Genomic DNA, 17948 nt, shown 5'->3' with positions numbered 1-17948 from the left:
GGACATTTAGTGTCCCGATCAGGTACAAATCGGTACACGTCCCTGGACCCCTGAAAATCGGGACGTCCCGCGTAAATCGGGACACCTGGTAACGCTACTGGTGAATGTCAACATACACCAATTTCGGACTTTCACAGTACCTAACATAAAATATTATAATTTTATTAATATCATTTATTTTTCCAATCCCATCAAAATTTTTGATTTATCGGAAGATTTAAAATCGGAAACCAAAGCTGTATTATTTATACTGAAAATAATTATTGTTACATATTATTATTCTTGTGACCTCTCTTAAATAATCCACGTGTCATTTCCAAAGTAATATTGAACTGTATTGGACGTATTTTTTGTAGTTTTTAGCATTGTATTTTAAATATCTATAAACTTACATCGTTAGAGTATTTATGTATGTCTGCCAAATGTATAAATTACTTAATAAACAACGAAATTAGTGCTTTTAACTACTAACAAGTCTTATATAGGGCCGCATACCTTGGGTAAAACCAGGAGTAATAATAGAGAATTGAAGCGTAGCACTGGCTCTGTGTCCGTCCCTCTATAACATAAGCTCTAGATATAGCAGACTACCCTGGTATAATCCCAAAGCCGAGTTAGCGGTAAAAAGCAAAGACTATTATTAAATACTGTTTTTAAAAACTTTATGATTATTTACATTTGTTTACAACTACGTCAATTCAGCTTTATCAGCCAGTAATTATCTCATCTCATTTTTTGTTGCAGATCCGCCGAAAATCATCAGTATCGGACGAGAACGAGTTAAAACTGCGACACTATTTTCATCGGCTAGTTTTGAATGTTTAGGAGAAGGAAACCCACCTCCAACGTATCAGTGGATTCAGAAAAGGCCAACTCCTTCAGATAGTATCATTGAAAGAGGAAGAGATGCCAAACTATATATAAGTAATGTGACGTACGATTTCCAAGGAGAATATCGCTGCAAAGTAACGAATATCATTAAGGGTGAAGAAAGGACGGAAATAAGCGAGCCAATCATTTTGCAAGTACACGGTAAATACTTTTTTATTACATCTATCTATTTCTACTACACTTACCTCTTCTTCTTCTTTTGCCCTTTAATTCGTCCAATTTTGAACATAGGCTGTCCCCAGTTTCCTCCATTCGCTTCTGTTTAGTGCTTTCTGTTTCCAGTGCGTTCCTCCTATCTTTTTAGTGTCGTCTCCCCATCTCACCTGGGGTCGTCCTCTTGCTCTCTTTCCTGTCCATGGTCTCCATTGTTGTATCGTGGTATTTCCACCTATTGTCCGTTTGTCTAGCGTTATGACCTGTGAAGCTCCATTTTAGCCTGGCTATATGTTGTCCTGCGTTTTTGACTTTTGCTTTATTTCTTACAAAGTTGTTTTGCTTTTTGTCTGTCAATTTTACTCCTAATATTGCTCTCTCCATGGCTCTTTGTGTTCTCATTATTTTATCCATATTTGCCTTGGTCAAGGTCCATTTTTGGCATGCGTATGTGAGAATTGGGAGTATGCACTGGTCAAACACTCTTGTTTTTAAGTATTATTGTATTTTTATTCTTTTTATTCTTTAGGACCCATTTTAATTTTCCAAATCCTGCCCAAGCTAATCTGACCCTTCTTTTTACCTCCGCTGTTTGGTTTTCCTTATTTATCTTTATCATCTGTCCCAAATATATATAATCATTAACCGCTTGTATTGTGGTGTCGCTTAGTATTACGTTTCTATTATCTTGTGTGTTTGTCATTGTTTTTGTTTTGGCAAAATTCATTTTTAGACCTATTTGTTCGGATTCATTTGCTAGTTCGGTTAGCATGGTTTGGAGTTCTTCAAAACTTGATGCTATGACTACTACATCGTCTGCATATCTTAGGTGGTTTAGTTTCTTTCCATTTATGTTTATTCCCATGTTTGTTCATTCCATTGTTTTGAAAGCATCTTCCAGTGCTAATGTAAATAGTTTAGGAGAAATAACATCTCCTTGTCGCACTCCTCTGTTAATTGGTATAGGTTTTGGGTACCACAAAACCCATACAAAAAAAAAACACGTACCTAGGTATTTCAAAAATACGAAATCGTTCAATAACGCTAAAATTCTATTAAGCAACCAACTCTCTCCATATTCCGTGTTAGTTGATTTATCTAAAGATCGTTTTTACAATTTTTCATTCAAAAACTATTTTTTTTTGTATTTTCTATCATCACCCATGTTTTTGAACCAAAAAATAGTATTGTTCTAATTAGTTTATAGTTCTTATTCTTCAATTACCAGTGTACGATTTTTTAGAGAAATATGTGTCAGCGTGAACTTGACATTGTTGTTTTGTATAGCTTTGGATAACTTGATCGATTTGTACGATCACGAGAATGTATTCACTTATTGCGTTTGGTGTTAATACTTAGCAATATGTATTATAAAGGTATATGATAAAGGAAAATCTTTGACCAGTGTGTGTTACCTGTTCACACGTATGGAACGGAAATATTAACACTTAAGGTTTCTACATATTATCATGCACTTATCGTTTCCGGCACGTAGCGTAGTCTCCGAAAAACCTAATTTTACAAAGAGGTATCTGATACGTTACGTTCCGGACAGTATGAATTGTTCATATTTAAAAACAATAAAATCAATATTTTTCGTAAACTAAACGCTACGTGCTGGAAACGATAAGTGTATGATAGTATGTAGAAACCTTTACAAAAAAGGTACGAGATTCACGTAACTAACTCAGAGGGCTGTGATGTGGAGCGCCAGATGTTGGGTGTCTCCCTGAGAGACCGAACTCCAATAACCATTTTTTCGGTTTATTGACGACATCAAAATGTATTTTGAATTAAATCAATGACATACATTAGTTAAATTTAAAAAAAAAATATTTTTTAGACACCCTGTACACATAATTATATTAATGTATACAGGGTGTAACGAAAATACAGGTCATAAATTTAATCACATATTCGGGGACCAAAAATAGTTTGATTGAACCTAACTTACCTTAGTACAAATGTGCATATAAAAAAAGTTACAACCCTTTGAAGTTACAAAATGAAAATCGATTTTTCCAATTTATCGAAAACTATTAAAGATTTTTTATTGAAAATTGACATATGGCATTCTTATGACAGTAGCATCTTAAGAAAAAATTATAGTGAAATTTGGACACCCTATAAAAAATTTATGGGGATTTTGTTCACTTAAGCCCCCCTAACTTTTGTGTACGTTCCAATTAATTTATTATTGTGGTACCATTAGTTAAACACAACGTTTTTAAAACTTTTTTGTCTCCTAGTATTTTTTCGATAAGTCAGTTTTTATCGAGATATTAGTCCCAGAAAACATTATACATGAAGATGACATTGAAACGGTTGAAAAGTTTACATACCTGGGCGTAGAAATATATGCCGACGGATCAGAAGATGGAGAAATAAGGAAGAGAATAACGCAGGCAAACAGAGCTTATTTTGCCCTCTCCCATATATTTCGGTCAAAAAGTGTCCACCGAAATACAAAGATGAGAATCTATAAAACCTTAATTCGACCAATAACATGCTATGGCAGTGAAGTCTGGGTGCTGAAAGAAACATCCAAAAACAAACTCGACACATTCGAAAGGAAAGTACTTAGGAGAATACTAGGACCTGTGAGGGAAAACGGAATCTTCAGAAGTCGATACAACAACGAGCTTTATCAACTTTATAAGGAAACGCCCCTGTCAGGCTTCATTAGATTACAAAGATTGCAATGGGCCGGACATGTGATAAGAATGGGAGAGGATAGGCTACCAAAACGAGCACTGAATGCTAGAATGCAAGGAAAGAGACCGGTTGGGAAGCCACGAAAGCGTTGGGAAGACACAGTAAACAGCGACGCACAAGCCCTTTTAGGAGTCCGTGTAAGGAGAAGAGCAGCCACAGACAGGCAAGGGTGGAGGCAAAAAATAAAGGAGGCCAAGGCTCAATTTGGGCTGTAGTGCCGTAGAAGAAGAAGATAAAAATTTTATGGGGGTTTAGTTCCTTTAAACCCCCCCAAACTTTTGTGTTCGTTCCAATTAAATTATTATTGTAGTACCATTACTTAAACACAATATTTTTAAAACTTTTTTGGCTCTTAGTACTTTTTCGAAAAGTCAGTTTTTATCGAGATATTTTGAATATTTGTTAAATCCACCACATATATATTATGGTTAAGTACGATTATGGAGACTTGGTAATAATATGAAAATTTATGTATGATTTACATTTTTAGGTATATTTTGAACCGTATTAAAAAAGAAGCCATATCTCGATAAAAGTTGCCTTCCCGGAAAAATACAAAGAGGCAAAAAAGTTTTAAAAACATTTTGTTTAACTAATGGTATCGCAGTAATAGTTTAATTGGAGCGTAAACAAACATTTGGGGGGTTTAAAGGAACAAAAGCCCCATACAATTTTTATGTAAACATATTAAAAAATAAGCCGCAACTCGATAAAAACTGCCTTATCGAAAAAATACTAGAAGCCAGAAAAGTTTTACAAATATTGAATTTAACTAATGGTACCACAATAATAATTTAATTGGAACGTACAGAAAAGTTTCGGGGGGTTTAAGGGAAGAAAACCCCCATAAAATTTTTATGGGGAGCACAAATTTCACTATAATTTTTCTTTAAGATGCTCCTGCCATAACAATGCCGCATATCCATTTTCAATAAAAAATCTCTAATACTTTTCGATATATTCGAAAAAATCGATTTTCATTTTGTAACTTCAAAAGGCTATAACTTTTTTTATGTGCATATTTGTACTAAGGTAAGTTAGATTCATTCGAACTATTTTTGGTCCCAGACTATGTGATTTAAGTTATGACCTGTATTTTGTTACACCCTGTATATTACTGTATAGAGAATTGCATAAACTTTAAAATAAGCTAGCAATCTACCCATATTCTCATTTAAAAACATTATCGATTACGTCATTACGCCCAGATGGATGACGCCACGAGTGTGACATAATACGCCAAAAAATCTTAATTTAAAAATAAAAATCGACCTGTTTCGGGTTTTATTTCCAAAATCGCTAGTTCACAAAATAATGCATTTATTCCATTTGGCTTTGTCACACTGTATAATTTCAGTGGACTGTTTTAATTAAATTGTATTAAATACAAATACGTTCCAAACATACGCAGGTAAAATTTAGTGAGTTTTGCCTTTACATTACTTTAGGGAAAATACGTAGAGATACGGTAGGATTATCAGAGGTCCTAGAATATATTTTACATAGCCGTTATTGAGTTCGGTTTTTGTTTTTCATACAAGTCGTAAATGTATCCGGATTAAAGGATTATTCGCGGACTAATACCTTTGTTAATATTCTTTCATTGTACAGGGGTTTAATTATATTGTATATCTCGCAAAAAGCGCGAATGGTTTACTGTTTACTGTTCTCTATTTTTTTAGCAGTTGTAACGTAGTTAAAAGTTATAAAATCCAAATACGAATAGCTTAACATTTTTTTACGACAAATAAAACACTAATATTTTGGATTGATAGTCGAAATCCATCAATGTAATTAATATTTAGCTAATCTTTCATTTGATGATATGCAGATTAATTCTGGTCGAGATTTCATGTTTACCATCTAGATTAAAGCCAAATGAAGCTCACTCCCCTTAAGGGGAAAATTCACTCATCCCAGATACCTACCTACAGTATCATTAAAAGTATTGGGCTTTGGAGAGACTCTTTCCGCGTTATCCAGCTCTAGGTGATCTGTTATGCTACAATCTGTTAAGTACATGCACAACAGTGTATATTTCAAAAATCTGACGATTTGAGCGGGGCGTAAGGAAATGGGTGCGCCTCAAAGTTTCACAAGAAAAAAACGAATATTTAGCGAAATGAATGACAGATCGAAAAACTAAAAAATATGTGCTCCATATTTTTTAAAAATCTGTCGAATGATATCAAACACGACTTTCCACGGAGAGGGGTGGGGGGGGGGGGGTAAGTTTAAAATTTTAAATACGAATCCCGCGATATTTCTTGAAATGAACATCAGATCGAAAAACTGAAAAATACCCTTATTCGATATTTTTGAAAAATCTATCGAATGGCACCAAACACGACCCCCCACGGAGGTAGGGCGGGGGATACTTTAAAATCTTAAATGGGAGCCTACATTTTTTATTGCAGATTTGGATTCCTTGCCTAAAAATAGGTACCTTTTATTCAAAACGTTTTTTCGAATTATGGGTAGATGGTGCTATAATCTAAAAAACGATTGTTGGAAATGGAAAATTAAATTAAAAATGGAAAGTGGCCACTAAAATGGAAAACTTTACTTAACTTTTTTTGGTTTTAGAACCTACTCTTCACAACCCCATAGGTCCCCATAACGCTCGAATGACTGCACATTTAGCATACTTTGCTCCCCTACCATTACAATGTTTTCCAATTTTATATTAATTTGCAAAATGATGACAATCAGAAAATGTAATCTCTTAAGTTGGTACTGATCTGCAATCACCACGAGAGCTATAAAACAACTAAAAGACCTGATATGATATATTACCAATATAACCAATAGGGCTAAGCGACTCTTCTGGAACTGCAGACGAGTTGTAGGTAAAACCTGGGGATTGAAACCAAAGGTGATATGTTGGTTGTACATATCAGTGGTACGACCGACAGTTACTTATGGGTCAGTACTCTGGTGGAGAAAGACGGCTTTGCAATCTTGTGTGACCACTCTCACCACCCTACAAAGACAAGCGCTTCTAAATATAACAGGAGCCTTGAATAGTACAGGAACGGCTTCATTAGAGGCTATCACAGGTCTCCCTCCGCTGGAATTTTATATTTCGGCGGTAGCCTCTATGACCATCCTGAGGCTCAAAGCAAACAATACTTGGAGGCCAAATTATGTATTGAATAGCCACACAAACATTACTGGGACTATACTTGAGGAATACATCTTTATGATGAACTTAGATATGATGACACCAGAACTAATCTTCACTGAGAAGATTAACACAATTATACCATCTAGAGAACAAAAAGTCCCAAACATTAATGGAGACTTAATATGGTTCACTGATGGATCTAAAACTGCCCATGGTACTGGATCAGGAGTCTTTGGGCAAACATGTAACTATAATAAATTTACAGCCTAGGTCAACATACAATGGTGTTCCAGGCTGAAGTTTTTGCTTTGGTGGCCTGCATTGATGAAATAATTGATGAGGACCCTAAAGCTAAGAGAATCAACATTAACACAGATAGCCAATCGGCTATTCTGGCTGTAAAGAACCCTCTCACCAAATCAAAACTGGTGAGAAACTGCAAAGATCTCCTCAATAACCTGGCAAAATACAACAAAGTGTCTTTAATATGGGTGCCGGGTCATGAAGGGGTGCATGGGAACGAACGAGCAGATATGTTAGCGAAACAAGGCTCGAGAAAAACTTTTGAAGGCCCAGAACCTTTCTGTGGCATCACTAAAGATGTTATGAAAAACGAGGTTCAGAAATGGCTGATAAAGAATCATCAAAATAAATGGAGAACCACTCAAGGGCAAACCCAGACTAAAACAATAATCAAGAATATTGATAAAAAACTCTCGAACAGTTTGATGAACCTCAATAAACGAGAGATCAAAACGGTCACTGAAATGGTGACTAGACATTGTCGTTTAAGAAATCACCTATACAAACTAGGTAAGGTGAATGAACCATGGTGCAGAAAGTGCGAAATGGAAGAAGAAACTGCCATACACATACTATGCTATTGCAGTGTGCTAGGTGATGTACGGCAGCACTTCACTGGTCAAATGAGGTTTGAACCAGAAGAGATCTTAAAACTACCAATAAGAAAACTGTTGGCCTTCGTTGAGGCCACAGGACTTATTAAAGTTTAAGGAGAAGAACAGGGTTTGGTACAAAGGTCTTATGACCAAGTGCCAGAGACTAACGAGTCTCGCCTGAGTTAAGAAGAAGAAGAAGAAGAGGATGTAGTAGCCATTCAGGAAATAAGATGGACATAATTTGGAAAAAATCTCATGGAGAAGTCATTAGTATTGTGGTCTGGACATGAAACTCAACATGACAAAGAATCTGGCTTTGTAATAAATGAAAGACGGCAATCAGAGCTATTAGACTTTAAACCAGTTATTGAAAGAATCCTTTATTATAAGATTAGAAGAGTTACTGAAAAGTTATTGGCGTAGGATAATAGGATGATAAAAATGAATTCTACAACTCTCTTAATATTAACTACACACAGGAGCTTATAATAATGATATCAACATAATCTCTCTCTTGTCGTTTACCCATTACTGAGTATCGTGATTTCTTTCAATATTCCTAATAATTTGTTTCCATTGGTCTGTACCTTCAGCTGCTCTAAAAGCTTCGCAGAATGAGTTTCCAGCTAAAATTTTTAATTTGGTCTAGTTGGTGATCGTTCTCTTGATTTTCTCCCCGGAACGTTTCCAGAAACAATTAATCTCTCCAAACTATCGTCACCTCTACGAACCACGTGACCAAAGAATTGCATAATTAATTGCAGACCTTTTTTTAACTTCGAGTTCGTTTTAGTCCAGAAAGCCACTGCGCATCCGCTAGGAAAAATATTCTAATTCGGATTTTTTGCACAATCTTACTCAAAAAGGACTCCTTTTAACAAATTTCCATGTTGCCAGGACCAAAAGATGGTCAAACATTTTTTAAACGTTTTTTTTTTTGTTTTTTTCCTAAAATTATTTTTATTGCATGGAAAAAAGTTTTTTAGGTTTTTGGATCATTCCAAACAGAAAAGGTCTTTAGTGACTTTTTTCTAAAAATGATAGTTTTTGACATATAAGCGATTAAAAATTGAAAAATTGCGAAATTGGCCATTTTTAACCCTCAAAGACTATGTGAAAAACTGAAAATTTGAATGTTGCCAAGGTAGGTAGATAACATCGATTGATGAAATCCCGAAGAGTTTTTTGCAATACAATATTCAAAACTCCTTTGTTTTTTAATTGCGAATCAAGCGTGCGCGACACTATTTTCCACCGACAGTATGGTGCAAATGAAAGGAATAAATTCGTTATTTCGAAAATCGGCGACTTTAAGGAAAAATCCCGAAACAGGTCGATTTTTATTTTTAAGTTATGATATTGTGGCATATATAGTATACTAGTGACGTCATCCGTCTGGGCGTGATGAAGTAATCGATGATTTTTTTAAATGAGAATAGGGGTCGTGTGGTAGCTAGTTTGAAAAGTTCTTCAATTCTCCATCAAGTAATGTAAACATTTACATAATTTTTTATACAGGGTGTCCTTCTACTTCTTTTTTTGTCAAATAATTTAATTTAGTAAAAATTTTTTGGACACCCTGTATAAATAATTATGTAAATGTTTATATTACTGAATAGAGAATTGAAGAACCTTTCAAATGAGCTAGCACACGACCCCTATTATTATTAAAAAAATCATCGGTTACGTCATCACGTCCAGATGGATGACGTCACTAGTATACCATATATGCCGCAATATCATAACTTAAAAATAAAAATCGATTTGTTTCGGGATTTTTCCTTAAAGTCGCCGGTTTACGAAATAACGAATTTATTCCTTTCATTTGCACCATACTGTCGGTGGAAAATAGTGTCGTGCACGCTTGATTATCAATTAAAAAACAAAGGAGTTTTAAATATTGTATTGCAAAAACTCTTCGGGATTTCATTAATCGATGTTTAAAGAATATCTACCTACCTTGGCAACATTCAAATTTTCAGCTTTTCACATAGTTTTTGAGGGTTAAAAATGGCCGATTTCGCAATTTTTCAATTTTTAATCGCTTATATGTCAAAAACTATCATGTTTAGAGAAAAGTCACTAAAGACCTTTTCTCTTTGGAATGATCCAAAAAACCTAAAAAAACTTTTTTCCGTGCAAGAAAAATAATTTTAGGAAAAAAACAAAAAAAAAACCTTTAAAAAATTTTTGACCACTTTTTGGTCCTGGCAACATGCAAATTTGTTAAAAGGAGTTCTTTTTGAGTAAGATTGTGCAAAGAATCCGAATTAGAATATTTTTCCTAGCGGATGCGCAGTGGCTTTCTGGACTATTTAGATTGGAAACTTTTGTGCTATGAGCTGTCCAAGGTATGCGCAACATACTTCTCCAGCACCACATATCAAAGACATCAATTTTTTGGCGCTTGCATGCCCGAAGAGTCTCTGCCCGGTATAGAAATATTGAGAATACAAGGGCATTCGCCAGCCTCATATTAATATTTTGAGAGATAGATCTGTCTCTTCAAACTCGTTAGGCGACTCATCGCAGTTTTTGCCATACCAATACGTCTCCGCACTTCTGCTTCACAGTTACCATTGTTAGTTTTACTAGACCCGAGATAGACAAACCTGTTTACTATCTGGTATTCCTGTAACATGTTAGTCAGTTGAATAGTGTGGAATCTGTCGACCACCATTATTTTTGTCTTAGCTTTATTGGTTTTCAGACCAACTTTATTGCTTTTGTACTCAACTCTTCGCAGGAGATCAAATATTTCTTGTTCATTTGCTGCTATAAGTGTAGTGTCATCAGCAAATCTTAAATTGGAGATTTTCCTACCAGCTACTGTTTCTCCACTGGCCCATCTTTCTAAAACCATCCTCATGACATGTTCACCATAAATGTTGAATAAGTCAGGTGACAACACACACCCGTGTAACACCTAGCAGCTATATTTAGTGATTGCGTCATTGCTTTCTCATAAAATGTCTTAGCAAGTGCCTTAGTTCAGTTACCTAAAAATTAGTTAATTTAATGTTTACGGTTCAAATAAATTGTAGGTTCACTTTATTATGACCTGTTATAAATATATTTATTTTCTCCAAATTCTTTTCTCTAGTCTTATAATATTGTGTTTGGTTCTCTTCTGCATCTTCATGTGAAAAATGAAATAAATCCTGTTCATCATCATCATCATCACCAGTGGCGTTACAGCTCTTTATGAGCCAAAGCCTTCTTCAGAACAATCCTCCATTCGCCCCTGTCTCTGGCAACTCTTCTTCATGCTCTAATTCCAATAGATTTTAAATCATTCTCTAAGTTGTCTTGCTACCTAAGTCTAGGCCTTCCTCTTGCTTGTTGTCCTATCGGCCCTCTTCGGTCGATATCGTGTTAAGAAGAGAAATAAATCGTGTAAAGAAGAAAAAACGTGTAAAGAGATACTCTAAGAAATTGGGGAACAAAAATATTACAAATCTAAACTAGAGAACGGTTTCTGAGGACAAAAAATTTTAATAACAAAATTCCATACAGGACACCAGAAAAAATAAGTTCTTGGCCCTAGAATACACACAGGATATACTCGGGTTGGTACATATGCTAACTGGAATATATCCTGTGTTGAACGAAAGAGCAATTAAATCTAGAATTACAAGGATCAAGAAAAAACTATTTAGTAAAATAATCCAAGAATTTAGTATTCAGGATGACACCTCTGAAGATACTGACGCATCATAGGAAAATACTCCTTCCAACGATAAATAAAAAAAACAAAAAGTTAACAAAATGGCTATTATTCAGTGGAACATTCAATCCGTATTCACACATATAGAAATGCTACAGCTTTTAATTAAAGAAACACATCCACAAGTTATCTGCTTACAAGAGACAAATTTCACAACAAATAAAAAATACTCATTAAAACAATATGAGGCCTACCATAAAATTAGAACAAACGCTGGTAAAGCTAGTGGCGGCGTATCCATTTATGTTAATTCACATTTGGAATCAGAGGAAATCCCTATACAATCAGAATTAGAGGTTGTAGCAGTTAAAATAAAATCTTCAACACAATATCCTATATGCAATGTATATATTCCATCAGATACCGAAATCACTGCCAAACAACTCGAAATGTTAATTGAACAAATTCAAAAACCCAGAATAATAGTAGGAGACTTTAATGCACATAGTACAATATGGGGATGTCTATCTACAGATAAAAGAAATGATACTATAGAAAGATTTTTAAGCTTAACCGACTTTGACTTGCTTAACTCAGGGGAAAAAACTCGCTTTAACTCAATTACTGGTAAGCATTCCGCTATCGATCTCTCTATATGCGAAAGCTCGCCAGCTCTAAATTTAAACTGGGAAGTACTACATCATACTTATGATAGCGATCACTAGCCTATATTAATAACAAACTACGCATCAGACAAAAATACTGAAATATCCTTCCCAGAAAAGTGGAAAATCAATAATGCAGATTGGGAAAGTTATCAAAATTTTATCAAAAACTCTATACCCCACTTAGGACCATTGGAAACTGATATTGATTTCATCGTTGAAAAATTCACTACGATGATTATAAAAGCTGCAGAAGAAACTATAGGTAAAATAAGCAGGCCAAAACGAAAACAGACGGTCCCATGGTGGAATGCTGAATGTCAAGATGCACTGAAACTTAGTAAACATGCCTTCAACGTATTAAGAAAACACCATACAGAAGAGAACTTGGTTAATTTTAAAAAACATAGAGCTAAGGCGAGATATATAATCAAAAAGAATAAGCGTGAGTCATGGAAACAATATGTATCCTCAATTACCGATGATACCCCCATATCTGAAGTATGGAACAAGATCCGCAGAATTAAAGGTATTCCATATTCTTACAAGATAAACTTTCTTAATGTGAACGGAAATCAAATAACTGATGAAGCACAAATAACAAATGCCTTAGCAGTTTCGTTTCAAACATACAGCAATGACTCAATGTATGACCCTATATTTATTGAACATAAAAGAAACTCAGAACAAGAAATAATCATTACCAATAACAGTCATCCACTGAACTCATTACTATATAAGTATAAATGAACTAAATGAAGCACTTCAGGACGTTAAAAATTCTAGCCCAGGACCTGACGAAATATCTTATGCATTCCTTAAAAATCTTCCAGCAAATGCTAAACAATACCTTTTGGATACCTATAATCTGTTATTCTATACGAAACAATTCCCAAAATCTTGGAAATCAGCAATTGTAATTCCTATTTTAGAACCTAATAAAATAAAAACGGATCCAAATTCGTATCGACCTATATCTTTAATATCCACCTTGTGCAAACTAATAGAAAAAATACTTAACAAACGTCTGCAATACTTCCTGGAATCCAATAATTTAATATGCAAACAACAAAGCGGATTTAGGAAAAACAGATGTACAACGGACAACTTGATTAAACTAGAATCGGTCATACACGAGGAATTTGCAAGTAATCGTCAAGTACTGGCCGTCTTCTTTGATATAGTAAAAGCCTACGATACTATGTGGAAGTATGATGTCCTAGAAAGATTAAAACAATGGGGCGTGGACGGAAATCTTCTAGCTTATCTCAAAAATTTTGTTTATGATAGAAATTTTAGAGTTAAACTTACTAATCATTTTTAAAGTTCGTATACTCAAGATAACGGAACTCCCCAAGGATCAACACTTAGTGTAACACTTTTCTTGATTACAATGAATGAAGTTGTTGATAACATTAATAATACTCCTGTCCAAATTGGTTTATATGCAGATGACCTTGTTCTTTATGTAAGCAATAAAAATAGCCGGATAGCTGCAACTATTCTGCAAGAGTCCATCAACTCTTTAGAAAAGTGGTCAGAGAGAACAGGTCTTCGTTTTTCTACAAACAAAACAAAAGCAATATGTTTTTCAAGAAAGAAACAAACAAGTTGGCCAAAATTAACACTATATAATCAGAATTTACAGTATGTAGAAGAACATCGATTTTTGGGAATGATATTAGATACAAAACTCACTTGGAAAAACCACATTCAACAACTAAAAAAATCTTGCATGCAAAATAGGAACATTCTCAAAGCATTAGCCAATCATAATTGGGGAGCTGATACCACAAAATTACTAAATATATATAAAACACAGATTCGTAGCAAGCTAGATTATGGATCAATAGTCTACAGTTCAGCTAAAGATAGTTTATTAAAGCAATTGGACATCATACAAAATACCGCATTAAGGCTTGCACTTGGAGCCTACAGGACCAGTCCAGTAGAGAGTCTGTATGTAGAAGCTGATGAACCACCTCTTTCAATTAGAAGACACAGACTAAGCCTAAAATATGCAGCTAAAATTGGAGCAAACTCTAATAACCCTGCTTACTCCTACACATTTTCTGACAATTTACATTTAATTTTTGAACAAAAACCCTTCCTTTCTGCATCATTTAGTATAAGAATCACAGGTTTCAATTTTCCGAAAGTTATTTCCAATTAAATAAACTACCCTCCTCCTTGGACCATAAAACTCCCCAAATATAATACAAATCTTCTACTGTATCCTAAATCTGATACTTCAACACATATAATTCTACAACGGTTTCAAGAGATTAAAGACAAGTACAAAAGGTATTACCAAATATATACAGATGCGTCAAAAACTTCTAAAATGGAAACGGTAGGCGCAGCTTTCGTTGACGAAACAATTAAACATCAGTTCCAGCTATCTAAGAAGTACTCCATATATTCCACCGAATTGTATGCCATATCTAAAGCCCTACAACACATATCAAACCAGCCCAAATTGGAAGCAGTCATTTTCACAGATTCTTTAAGCGCAGTACAAGGAATATTAAGGGTTTACCCAAACCACTCAATACTATGCTAAATTAAAATTGATCTAGAAGAACTTTACAGTAAGGATAAACGGGTAGAATTTGTTTGGATTCCGTCTCATGCAGACATAATAGGTAATGAAAAAGCTGATCGGGAAGCTAAAGAAGCCTGCTATACGAATAGACTAGATAAAGAGCTCGTAGAAATTCCGCATTCCGACATTCAAAACACCATCAAAGAATTTTCAATGAGAATATGGCTCGAAAGATGGAAAAAACTTGACGACAACAAACTACAACGCATCAACCCAAATTTGTCACCAAAAGGGATAATGCCACAAAAACGACGAGATCAAGTCATACAACACCGCTTGAGAATAGGACATACCAGGTTAACCCACGAGTACCTAATGAAGAAAGAACAACAAAAACTGTGCTATGTTTGTGATATTCCTCTGACAATCGAACACATTATTGTTAGTTGCCCACTCTATCACCTCGAACGACTTCAAAGTGATTTACCAAGTGATCTGAAAAGTGCTCTGAACTATAGTAAATGTGATAAAGTGACTAAGTTTCTAAAACTAACTAAATTGTACAATCTAATATAAAAATAAGCTTAAGTTCTCAATTGTAATTAGTTGTTATAAGCAAACATCTGATTTTATGTACAACTCTTTCCCGCCAATAACCTTTCATGGTTGACGTGGTTTACTTAATAAAAAAAAATAAGTTCTATATTTTAAAGTACTTCAATATATTAGTTTTTTCGTGGATTATACAGTTCTAATTCTTAATTAATCTTAAAATCAATTTGTGTTTCTGTCTTTGCATGGTTGACTTTCTAGAAATGTTATACATATTCAATAAAAACCGTTTCACTAGTAACTACTCAGTTCTCTTCTTCGGTTGAAACGAGCAAAGAAAACGGGAATCTAATTATGCTAAACCTTTCGTATACCCAATTGTAATTCATGTAATTCAGCCCATAAGCCACAGGCTCCCGTGTTGACTTTATCCCACTTCGGAGGTAATTTATGCAAGCTATACGTGTGGTTTTCTCCGACCGTGTGTACCTTTATACCGAAAATTGGATATCGACGTGCAAATGTGTAAATTCTACCTCGTCTGCCGCTATGCTTGGCACTATCACGCCAATTGCCTTGTAGGTTATGACTTTATTACGCTATATACTCAGACGTTTTTTATTTCTCAATCGCACTTTGTCATTTACAATGTAACCTATTGGAAACAGCTGGGTTCTAGAAATTACACCGTTAAAATTACTTAAAGTTTCTTGTAAAACAACCTTATTTGTTGGTCTTAGAATGAGTTTATGAGCAAACATTATTTTACTATCGCTTAGTACAAGTCCTTACTGAAACCATCTTGTTCTGAAATCATCTATTCATGAGTATTTGCAATAATTCTTTACGGAAAAGTTTCAAGAATGCTAGAGCCTGGAAATTTGGTTTCTTGATCAGATTGGGACACGTCATTTATACCTCGTTTAGGCTCTATTGCCTAATCAATGTTGGGTTTTTTTTGGAGTGTAGATGGAGACATCCTCAGAGCAGCAGAAAATCAGCGTTTTCGCTGGCTCCGTCACCAAAACGATCTACTATTCCTTTGTTTCCTTTGTTTCTGCATCCAGTACCAAGCCTGCCGCGAAAGCACAAGTGAGTTGGTAACAAGCAGTTTCTTTCAGAATTTTAGTTTTATCTTTTTTGGGAAAACGCGTGGAGGTTAGCTTTGGCTAGATGTTTTTTTGTATGTATGAGTGTTCTAGTTAGGTATGTAGTTTTGTGAATATACTTGGTTTATGGAATTGTTGATGGCAATAGTGGATACTGTGTATCCATAAAATTGGGTGGTCCTGCTATTGATATAACTGGGTGTGTCATTCCTTTTTTTAGGACAGACATTGAAAAGGGTCATGGATAGGAATTGGATTGTGTATATCATGTCTTAAGTAAGGTCGTATTGTGGTATTTGTTTGTCAATGTTTAGTGTTTGTGAATGTTGTATGATTGCTGAGGTGACCCTTGTGTATTGGCATTTTGGTAAAAATGCCGGATGGTTTCCACTACAGTTAGGGCATTTAGGCACATTTTACAAGGGGCATGTATGCGATCTATGCTTTAGTCCGCAGAACGGACAGATGATTCCTGGATGTGTGCACTCTCTGCTTAAGTGTTTATTTTTGCAGCATCTCGAACAATATTTCAGAAAGCTGGGAATGAAATTGCTCGATCTTGGTACTTCGCAATTCAATCGTTCCCCATCTATTATATATTGGAGAGGGTATCGGAGAACATATTTTCAGGTTTTGTGAAAACTCTGGCGAGGTTTGTTGTTAGATCGGGCAATTATTCAAACAACTTTGTTGGAGGGAAATTTGATTGATGTATCCTCGATATATTTTTGTGAATGGTTTTTGTCAAGTCCGGCAATAACTAAATGGAAGTTGGTAAGATTATTTGCACAATCGGGACTTAGAATGTTTTTTGTCCTTTTGGAATGGGGACATTCCAAGTCCCGCTTCTTCAAATGTTCTTTGTGTTGACTTTATCTCACTTCGAAGGTAATTTATGCAAGCTATACGTGGGGTTTTCTCCGACCGTGTGTACCTTTATTAGTCCAGGAACTGAAGCTTTTCACCTCGCAATTTTTACAAAATAGATCGATTTGCTTGAAAATTTGAGAATAAGTAGTGGATAGTCCAAGCATCAAAATCTATATGATGCCGAAAGGCGCTTTTACCATGGGGGTGGTTGCCACCCCATCTCGGGGGTGGAAATTTTTTATTATATTTTGACCACCAAAGTTGATAAAAACATTCATTCTAAGCAAAAAATGCTCTATACATTTTTTTGATAAAATTAACAGTTTTTGATTTATTCGCTACCGAAAGTGTTAGTTTTATATCTAAGAAATCAATGTTTTTCGGTATAGTATAGGTACTCATTTACAATTCACTCAATTTGTGCCGCAGAAAAAATTTTAGTTCTTGGAAATTAGATAATCTACAATTTCATATTGAATCATTTTTTCGTATCTCTGATGCTAATCTTCCTATTCTGAAGAAAATGGTAATTTTCACCAAACTACAAAAATTCGTTATTCTCTTTTAACTCCAGTTTTTTTAAAAATAATCATAATAAGCCAGTCAAACGTCTAGAATTTATTAATAATAAATAAATAAAGAAGAATGAAAAAGGCCAATAACTAAAAACACCGCTAACTTACATTATAATGCTTCCAATTGGATTTTTTTTTCAAAGAAATATATTGATTTTTCAACCGTAACTTTTTAATTTT

General features: G+C 34.7%; 1 protein-coding gene across 1 annotated transcript in view; it reads left to right on the top strand.

The window, feature by feature from the left end:
* Positions 1-411: 411 nt before the first annotated feature.
* The window catches only part of LOC114330978 (uncharacterized), a 270005-nt gene continuing 252468 nt past the window's right edge, over positions 412-17948 (top strand). Inside the window, exons 1-2 of the mRNA XM_050653719.1 lie at positions 412-424; positions 745-1032. Coding sequence (XP_050509676.1) covers positions 412-424; positions 745-1032 — 301 coding nt within the window. The remainder of the gene's footprint in view (positions 425-744; positions 1033-17948) is intronic.

The sequence above is a fragment of the Diabrotica virgifera genome, chromosome 1 (assembly GCF_917563875.1).
Source record: "Diabrotica virgifera virgifera chromosome 1, PGI_DIABVI_V3a".
NCBI classification, from domain to species: domain Eukaryota; kingdom Metazoa; phylum Arthropoda; class Insecta; order Coleoptera; family Chrysomelidae; genus Diabrotica; species Diabrotica virgifera.
Note: the sequence above shows the minus strand (reverse complement) of the source record. Positions and strands in the feature narration are given on the sequence as shown.